We start from the raw sequence: 10,353 nt of genomic DNA on the forward strand, positions 1-10,353 counted from the left end.
TTTGTCCACCTCAAACATTTCTAGAGCAGGGGTGGACAACAGAGCCCAGGAAACCGGAGGGTCTTGGCTATGCATGTGCCTGCATCAGGGCTGAGTAGCAAGGAGCCAAACCAGGGAGCCAAGCCACCCATCACACGTTTCTCCTTCCCTAAAGTTCCCAGCCAGAGGAGAGCTGAACTGGTCCTAGGGGTTAGATGTTACACCCACACTGCTTCTCCCCATTCCCCCTTTCCTGCTCCCTATCTGTAGTATGAGCACAGTTTCCAGCCATACAGTAGATGTACTAGAGCCAAGCTACAGGGGGGTTGTGTGGGGAAGACTAAGAGGAACAGGACCTTCATGGAAGCAGCTTCCAGATCCCCAGCTCCAGCAGAGCTACCGTCTGGCTGAGAGCTGCCGTCACACCACAGCCACAGAGTGAGGTGTTAGGAGAATCAGTGGCAGAATAGGTGCAGCTTCCAGCTGCACTGCTCCAGGGGAACCACACGGAAAACACCCTGCACCACTGATGTGCTGCCAAAGCCATCTGGCTCACTGTGAGCCAGAGACGAGTTGTTCTGGCTCACAGCTTGAAAATTGCTGCAGACCCCTGTTCTAGCTGATCTTCAAACTCTTTAACCCTTTCGCTCACATCTTAGATGTATTGTTTCATGGGCCACTATTCAACCCAACACCATTTATCCTTGTGTCAAATTCAGCAATTGTGTAATACTGTAATAGGAAAAGTATTAACTTAAAAATATCTTTTTAGTTGTCTTAGTAATGACATTTTTGCAGTTTTCTAAAAAAATAAAGGAAGCCATCAAATTAAAAATAAGAAGTTCAACCTACTCAAGTCCTCTGTTAAATTTTATGGCTTTAATCATATTTTTTTTAAGCGTTTGTTCTCACCTGTTGCTGTACAAAAATCCCACAAAAAGTAAAGAATCACACTGTCAAGAACACAAGAATTCAGAAACATTCAGAAAAAAATGCTAGCTTTAGTTTGATCAACCTTAACTTGGATGGTACTTTTAATCCATTTAATTAAAAAAATTTACACACTTACATTTAAGTTGACAATTGCCTTTCAGTTGACTTTGTACATTATTCTTCACCTCCCCTCTTATTTCTTTATACTTCAAGTACATGCTACTCAATATCTACCCCAACTTGTCCCCTAGAACTGTTACCAGGTATTTGTTTTCTGCTCCCCTGTACACTTTACCACCACCAACTTCAGTTCCATTAGCATCTTCTAGCAGCTATAGCTAAGGATAGCTGGTTACTGACTTCACTGTTCCTATGAAACAATGGCCTCAGTGTAGGCAACTAAAGGGATTCATTGCCTTGTTTCTCTCCTGCTTCACAGGTGCCAAGGCTCTTCTAAACAATGAAGAACCCGGCATGTCTTGTAGAAGTGACTGGAAACAAGGAGTAAAGAACATTATGACGCTTATGCAGTTCACATATCACAACTTGGAAGCCAATGTTTTACTGGGCAACACATTACATAAAAATGTGACATTGCTACATGGTTGTTTTACATATCAGAGATAACAGGAGAACAATACTACTTGATATTAAGTTTGATTTATTTGATTTCTGGCAACTCTCTCTATGCCTCTACTTTTATTTTTGTACCATTCTAAGAAATTAGTTTATCCCAGGGGTGGGCAAAATATGGCCCGCAGGCTGCTTCAGGCCCACCAAAGGATTCTGTCTGGCCAGCAGCAGGTTCCTTGGTCATGCCTCCCAGGCACAGGGGCAGCCTGGGCTATGGCATGTGAGACTGGTCCCACTACCCCCAGATGTGCAGCAGGGCAGGGGCAGTGCAGCAGTCAGATGCAGCTTCCCAGTAGCCTCCATGGTGGTATCTCACTTTCCCCAGCTGCTGCTGGCAGTCTGTCCCATCCCACACCCACTGCTGGGGGTGCCAAATGGAGAGAGCAGGCAGGGTCTCTAGGGAGACTGGCCTAGGACCCCCATGGGCAGACCACAATCAACCAGGCAGATGGGATGGGTCCATGGGAGGGCAGCAGCATCTGGGAGTGGGAAAGATACGTGGGGTCAGGATCCCAGAGTGATGACAATGAAGAGCTGGAGGCCGGGGCAGAGCCCTGATCCACTGCCCACATGTCCCTGTGACAGGCACCAGTTCCGTGGGCAGGGGCAAGCAGGGAGTGAATCGTGCCCTGCCCTGGGCCCGAGCCCTGCAATCCCAGCCCCAGCCACCCATCCCACTTTTGGACGCTGCTCCTCACGCACCTGTGACTTCATCCCATCAGCCCAGCCAAATGCACCCCATCAGTCTCCATGCAGATCCTGTCCACCCACTCTATCCAGTGCCCCTGAACAGGATCAATTACCCCCTCCCCACTTCCACCCCAACCCACAACAGCTCACCGGAAGTCCTTGGGTGGCCTTCCAGCCCAAATAGCTGCCCACCCCTGGTTTATCCTATTGCATTACAAAATACAATCCCTGCAATGTTAAATCTGCACAAAGCAACACTTGTAACAAAATTAAAATAATTGACACTTTTCACACAGTATAAGAATAGCAACACTACATTTTTGGCTTCTATACGCTACAGGTGCAGGTCTTTGGCTCTTAAATATTATGGAAACTTTCCAAGAAGTTCACAAAAATATTAAGGTTATAAGAACATGTAGAGATCTTACTTACCACTGTCCTCTGTTTGTTGGGCAGGAAGACTCTAACGATAGGTTTCTGGGGAGACTTAGGGTTATTCCTTGACATATCTGTGGGGTTCTGATAAACTGAAAGGGATGAAGGTGCTACAGAGAGGCTAGAGGAGGAAGAAGTAACTGTGTCTGTTGAAGCAGAGCTGGAGACAGAGAAATCAGTTCCATTCCCCATAGATTCCAACAACTGCTGTTCTCTCTGCTGTAGAGCATCTAGCTTGCTGGTGTATTCTTCATAGGCCTGCAAAAGGGACAATATTTTAATCAGCTAGTAGCTTCAAGCAAAAAGTTCCATTCAGAGTAAACCTGTAGCCATAACACCTCAGGTTATATCCACTGAATTGGGCTTGATCAGATTTTTCAAGAGGCAGCAAACAGGTAATGCAGGAAGCAGCTTTCAATTCATTAGGCTAAGCTTCTTTTTTTACAGAATAAGAAAAACCATAAGACTGTCAATTCCAAAGCAACCATGCTCCAGTAAAGTCTCAGCTAGTGCCATCCTTTCAAAAAGTTATTTTAAGAACATAGACAGATGTTCATTTGTAGTTAGGGGTGCACCAATAAGGATGGTCTTGGCCAATACCAATAGCTGATTATTCACCAAGCACATTGGCCGATACCAATCCGATAACCAATATACAGGAATGCAGCCGGGCAGCATGGAGAACAGCTCCCTGTACGTAAGTCTGTGGAGGGAAAGGGGTGTGGGGGAGAGAAGAAGCATGGGGAGCGGTGCAGATCAAGGCCCCCATGGGGAGGGAGGGAATGGAGCTGGGGGCCAGAGCCAGGTGCAGCTCATCGAGGGGATCAACATCCTGAAGCTTAAAAAAAGTGGCAGTGGGGTTAAAATAAAGGTTGTCAAATGAGTTTTAGTTCAAGGACCCCTACCACCATTTTTAAGTGTGCGGATGTTTCTAACTGGAGCCAAGCAAGGCAAGGGCAAGGTGCAGGCTGCCTGCTGGAGACTTGGGGCTCTCCACCCTGCTGCCTCTGCCCTGGAGCCCTGGCCAGAAGGCACATTACATTTATTGGTTCGTTAATCAGCTACACTGGCCAAAAAAAGCAAATAGCCAATAACATTAATTTTCTTTTTAATTGGTGCTGATCCAATATGGCACTAATATATCAGTGCACCTCTATCTGTAGTGCTACGAAGTGCCTTGCCCCTCTGCAGCAGTACAAGAAAAGGTAGATGTTCCTGCCTTCTGGCTGGAGAACTATGAAAACTGCCTCAAAGGCATGCTTCCAACCAGGGGAAACAGGGGACTATCCTTCTGCTCCCCCTTCACTGACAGCTAGCCCTCTCCAGCTATCAATGATCAACAGCTCTTCCCAGCATTCCTACAGTGGCAATTCTTCCCACCACCACCATAGGAACAGGGTTGCTCTCACAGGAGTAAAGCCAGTAGGAACAGGAGCAGCTACCACCACTGGTACCAGTGTACCAGCTATTGCTAGTGCTCTTGTAGTGGTGGTGGCAGCAGCTGGTGCCCTGCCCCTCCCCTGCAAACAACAAAGACACTGGCAACAGCTAATGCTTTCACAACAGCAGCAACAGGTCTCTGCTGCCAGAAGTGTTATAGGGTGCAGACAGAAGTGCAGCTCCCAGCTGTAACTCAGAATGGCTTCTGCAAAGTGTTCTGAATTACACGGTTACCCTAGACCAAACAGAAGTTCAGTGTTGGTTCCAGAGGAGGGCAATCCAGTTGTGAGCTGACAGCCTGCAGCCAGGTTCCCATAGCAATGGCCAGGGCTCTGCCAGTGCTCCCTATTTTCAGAAGGGGGGGAGGGAAAGAGGGCAGGCAGTGGAGGGACCTCGTTTTGGGGGCTACCCAGCTGGGACTGAGAGGTGGTGGTGGGGAGGGGCTCTAATACACACACCCCTTCCAAGGGTGCTAAAAAAACCCCAAACTGAACTCGCTCTGCTCCTTTCCCCCCTCCCATTCTGAAAACAGCAGCAGGCTGGGAGCTCCACAGACAAGTTACAAAAGACATTATATTTTGAAACATCTTTATCGAATACCTTGTGCAATAAGGGGTCAGATTTTCACCAGAATGGCCATTTTGGAAGCTCTCTGCAGCCATGCACTTGTCACAGCTATAAAAACTGCTTTCTGTGGCCAAATCAGTCGAAAACTGTCACTTCTGTTTGCACCTATACTGGCACTGGCTCTCGCTAATAATCCTGCTGCTGCAAGGCTCCCCAATTGCTCACTGCAGTTGGTTGTCTTGGAGTCATCCAAGCTCCCTCTCCCTGACTTGGAGAGGGGAAGGGAGAAAGACAGACTGTGGCATTTTGGGGTCCAAGGGACCCCCTGTAGCACTACAAATTGTCTTACTGCAAAAAACTTCCTCTTTGAAAGAGAACATTTTTGTGGCACTACAGAGGGTATGCACATCTGCATACTAGCAGCTTGTGAAACTACAAATGTTATGTCTGCCCACAGCATAAGTGACCTTTAACAAAACTTGTCAGTTATTTCACTGAACCAACATTACTGCCTACTAGTCATCTGGTACTAGAACTAAATGTGTTCAGAATAATGGGAAAAAGGAAAACATAGAAGCTCTAATTTCTTACAAGGTAAACGATTACAAAAGTTTCCCGTAACTACAAAATAAAAATGGTAAAGCCTAGTTCCTCAAGGCAAATTTTGCACTACTCAGTTTAAGTATGGTTGTCTGAGCGAGTCTAACAGTATTTCTTAAAATAGGTTTTTTCACTATGTCATGTCATTTTGTTTCAGGGGCACAAAAAAATAACATTTCTTCAGCTACTATTTTAACTACATTTTTAGAAGTCATTTGTTTCTAGCTGTACTTGGTCTTCTCTGCCTCATTCCTCATTGACATTGATCATCACTATCAAAGATTCAAGCAAAAAACCCAACCCCCCCCCAAAAGTAAAATACAATTTTCGTCCGATTGCACACTCAAGATTAAACACTTTCCAACAGGACCAACAAAATGCTAAGAAACAGTTTGACAATTTTAAAAACAAAGACAGTTTCTGGGTATCACATAACATACAAACTTTGAATCTAGTGCTTTTTCAAGCAAGTCTATTCAAATGTTGAGTCCAAATTTGACAGCGCCCTTACTTAAAGATAATAAAAGAATTCAGGCCCATTTATAAAAAGTATGTTTTGACAGAATAGTCCAATAATGGAAACATTAGACATTATGCACAATGCTTGAATTTTCCAGTTCGACAAAGCCAAGAAACTGCTAGAATACAAATATGATCCTGCAACCAATAGGTACGTTGAAAATATTAGTTTCCTTCAATAACCTGCCTTTGTTTGCAAAGAGAATACTGAATGCTTCAATCACCAGAAGCATTGTTAACATTAACAATAGCATTAACCATTCAAGTTAGTTATAAGAACACTCATAACTCAAGTTTGGGGTTTAAAAAAAACAAACAACAACAACTATTGTTATATCACCCAAGGGTGCCCTAGGCATTTTTGGAAATAAGTCTCTGCCCAAGGGCTTGCCATCTAAATAGAAAATAGAAGACACAAGTTTTCCTCTTCATCTCTTCAGCAAGAGAAAGTAGACATCTGTTCCAACATTTGCCCAGTGCGTGATGTCCTTCTCAACATTTCCATCTTACAACCATTTGCCATCCTCCTGGTTTTCATATGTAGTGTTTCCTATGTATAAACCTGCCCCAGCTAAGCTTAGTAAGTATCAAACAGTTTAACCCATCTTTTTAATTAGAAATGTATTATCTGAATTAAAGTAAAGTATTCTCATGATTTTGGATTCCATGGACCACGAGCGAAGAAAGCATTAACTCCCATTAGAAAGGGATATTCTGTATTAACACTTCCAGCGAGTCTGCCACAAACATTGCATTTTGTCATCTTACTGCTTCTCTATCAGAGGTATTTGCAAGTTCAGCTAACCACTCTGCTTTTGTTGAGTAAACTGTGATCTTCCTCTTCCTCATGACTATCAAATATTTTTAAAAAACCCAGAGAAGGTAGGAGATAAAAAAAAAAGCAGAAACTGAAAAAGAAATTCTGTTCATAAACTGAAGATGAGCCCAGGGATTAAAGAATGGACCCAAATTCTGCCAAGGACAAGTGATGTAATGCCACCCAAACAGTTACCGAGCAAGTTACAGGGGCAAGTAAAGGCAAAATTTAGCTCTTTATTAAAAGGTCAGTTTCCAGTACAAGTTTCTCGTCCACTTGCAGGCAAAATGTAATTTTCCAGCATACAATTCCAGTCAAAGCTACATATGCACAGAATCATCTTAAGCTAAACAAATGTTAAGAAATCACAAGCTAGAGTTTTGGCAATACTTTTCTGCATTCTTACTTCCTTTTCTTATAACTTTAATATTTTGCAATACATGCACTATTACATTGCTGCAAGAGATCCGTGGGTTTAACTTAGTTCCTGGACAACATTACACACACTTTTCAAAATACTCAATCCTACGTTTACTCTACTTTGGCAGCTTAATTTGTCACTACCACAAGCCTAAGTCAGTCAAAGTCAAGTGACTTATCTAAAAATATGAGCAACAGACGGAAAGCTGGAGACCGTTGCTAGTTTTGGGACCCATCCCACTGAAGTGCACTAACTTTAATGGAAGTTGGAGCCAGGTCTTAGTCTTTGAACAGTTAGTCAGAGTAAATGGAAGAAACAGCACAAAATTCTGTAGGACTTTAAAAAAACAAAAACAAAAAACAACAACAACTAGACTTTAAAAAGCTTTTTTTCATGCTAAAATCCTGTTATAAAAACAGAGGGTAGTAATAGCAGCAGAGACAGAACATTTTCAATGAATTTTTAGTTTTTCAAAGCTTAAAACATTTTGGGGAAGATGTTCAGGTTGACTGCCTGCCTGGAAAAAACAATAAAACCACATGCTAGTTTGGATGGATAAACAGCCAACCCTCCCCCACCCCTCATTACAATATCAGGTATAGGAAGACTATTGCTTTTCCGAAAAATCACAATCTGCTAACTGCAGCTCTTCTAGTCTCAAGTCAAAAAGTTACAGAGGTGAAGCTCGCTAAGAGCTAGCTACCAATGGGTTTTTGACAAGGACAATTCTCCAATTTAGGCAACACTGCAATAATTAAAATTCATGAGTCTCATTCTTTTGTTCTTGCTTGTTAATTTAGTTACTAAAAAAGATAATGTTTTAAATAAAGTATTAGCCTTTAATCCACAGTATTGCAAGGAAAACCAAGTTACCTGAACATGGCAACAGCATAATGCAGACAATTAAAGATTGCAATGAGGCTTACCAAAGCGTTAAGAAAAATCTAGAGGGAAATCTATGCATTTCCAGAGGAAATGAACAGTGCTCTACTACAAGACACTTTGAGATCTGTTTTAAGCTCCATATACCACCAGGAAAATAATTTTAGAAAAATAAAATATGCAGAACTGAAACCAGATAGCCTTTGGAGATTAACACTACAGTTGTTAATGAGTCTCTTTGTTTAAACACCAACCAGAGCCAGTGAAGCATGTTCAGATCTTCCCCGTTTCACAAAGAACCTGGTATGTCTGCTCTGAACCAGCTGGGGTTTTCAGGAAAACCTTATTATACCAAGCCAACCTACAGGGAACTGCAGCCATTTAATCCTGCTGCAACGGAAGTGTGGATAACCATTTCATAGTGCCACAGAAATCAATGCAAGCTGTCTAGTCTTTAAATAGGGAAAACTAGTTATAGAACTTACAAATTACTCAAAAGAAGGAACCTGAAAAAAAAAAAGCTCACATCCAAGAACAAAAACTCCATCCTCAGGAGAGGGTTCAAGCAGATGCCCATCTAACAGCAAAATATTTAACAAGGCAGGACATCACTGGTATATAGTCATTACTAGATAAAGTCATTCCTTAATCATAGATGGTCTAAACTGCTACTAGTGAAAGAGAAGTAATATCTCCCTACGCTTTGGAAATACTGCAGGTAAGTAAGTGCTGGTAAAGGGCTCCAGGATTCTTGGATTATGGAAAGTGTTCTTTAAGAAGAAACTATGTAAATTTTCATCAAATATTCTACCATACTTTTACAGTACATCTTACAATTTATGACAGAATACTGGTAAAAGCTTTATTAAAAAAAAAAAATCACATTAAAATGTATAAAAGTAAGTGTCCATAAATCAATAAAGCATCCATGCTTTAAATCATTTGGTTGATTCATCAGGAAAGAGCCAGGTAGGCAAGGATCAGAAGAGGAGGGCAGCAGCACTCTGGAGCTCTGGGGACACAGGAAGAGGCAGTGGCCACCCAGCGCTCTACCCTGATCACACTGCCTCTCCCACATTCCCAGAGCTCCTGCCCAGCCTGACCCCAGAGCACTTGGGGCAGGGCATGCAGGGGTGTCTCTGGGGCCCAGCCACTGTCTCTTCAGTGACCAAAGGGACAGGAGGCTATGGCCATCAAGGAGCCAGGCCGCCCCTTCACTGGTGCCCACCCCTTAAGGGACCACCGAAAGCGGGGAGCTGCTTCCTGCCCTGGGTAAGGCAGCCACTGCCTCTCCTTGTGTTTCCAGGACTCCTGCCCGGTCTGTCCCCTGCGTCATTGGGCAGGGGCCAAACTCCCAGTGAACCCCAAATCACACAGGGGCCGGCCAGGGCTTACTAGGAGTTTGGCACCCAATTCCCAGCTACCCTCTCCCAGCACAACCCTACTAAGCACTGCCCCCAGCTCCTGCAGGGACTGCCTGAGCCACTGCCACAGGGGCAGAGAGCAGACAGCACAGCCAGGGCTCCCTCCACCCTGCCTACATGGCTGCCATGTGTGTGGGCATGCATGCACATGTGCAGCACCTCCTGCCCCAGTTTTCTTTACACCTGTCCCAGACAGGGTTTAACGTTTACATTTCCTTTCTATAAATTTTGATGGTTACCGATGAAAATATTTTTCTGCCAGTGTGCAGGGCTCCAGCTCCATCCAGCTCCCAGATGCCTTCTGCCCACACAGCCACCTGCAGGTGGCTGCTCGTTGCACTAGGTGGGTAGAAAGTGGATGGGAGCTAGTGCCTCACGCACTGGGGCAGGAGCCACCCCCAACCTGGCTGGGTACCTACTGCCTGGCACATGTCCCCATAGTTTCCCTGCACTGCCTGCTGCCCTGAGCAGCAGAGCAGGGGAAGGAGGAGGAGCTGCTGAAGGCAGGGGAAACTAGGCAGTACCGGGGCAGCTTCAGCAGCAGCCCTGCCAGGAATTTGTGCATGCTGACCAGGGCTGAAGCCATCTGGGAGGCCACACTGCTGTTTGGGAGTGGACAGGGCTTGGCTCCATGCAGACCACCCCGAGAGCAGTCACAAGCTAGGGAGGGGGTAAGGAAGGGCAAAAATCATACCTTCCCCATCCCCAGCCAGCCCCTGGGACCTAGAGCACAGGCAGTCCCCCACCACACACACACGCTCACACCCACCCCCCTACACATCCCCCACACACCAGATGCAGCTCCAGCTCCATTTTCTCACTTGTGGCAGGCAGGGCCATGCTTCTACAACAGTGTCCTGAGGCCAGAGCTGTACCACTCCTGGTTGGCTAGGCCAGGGACCAAGTTTTAATGTGCTTTCTGCCCTTGGAGTGAATGGAGCCAGAGCCAGATCCCTGCCTGGGAGTAACGGGGAGGGGGCAAAGGCTTCAGCGGGTAGGCAGATGTGGGGGGC

The 10,353-nt window shown here is 45.0% G+C and overlaps 1 protein-coding gene across 2 annotated transcripts in view; it reads right to left on the reverse strand.

The window, feature by feature from the left end:
- The window catches only part of BRAF (B-Raf proto-oncogene, serine/threonine kinase), a 148,050-nt gene that overhangs the window by 75,622 nt on the left and 62,075 nt on the right, over nucleotides 1–10,353 (reverse strand). For both annotated transcript variants that reach the window (XM_019515423.1, XM_019515424.1), the window contains exon 3: nucleotides 2,668–2,928. In XM_019515423.1, coding sequence (XP_019370968.1) covers nucleotides 2,668–2,928 — 261 coding nt within the window. The remainder of the gene's footprint in view (nucleotides 1–2,667; nucleotides 2,929–10,353) is intronic.

The sequence above is a fragment of the Gavialis gangeticus genome, unplaced genomic scaffold (assembly GCF_001723915.1).
Source record: "Gavialis gangeticus isolate Ggan-Ray unplaced genomic scaffold, GavGan_comp1, whole genome shotgun sequence".
Classification (NCBI taxonomy): Eukaryota; Metazoa; Chordata; order Crocodylia; family Gavialidae; genus Gavialis; species Gavialis gangeticus.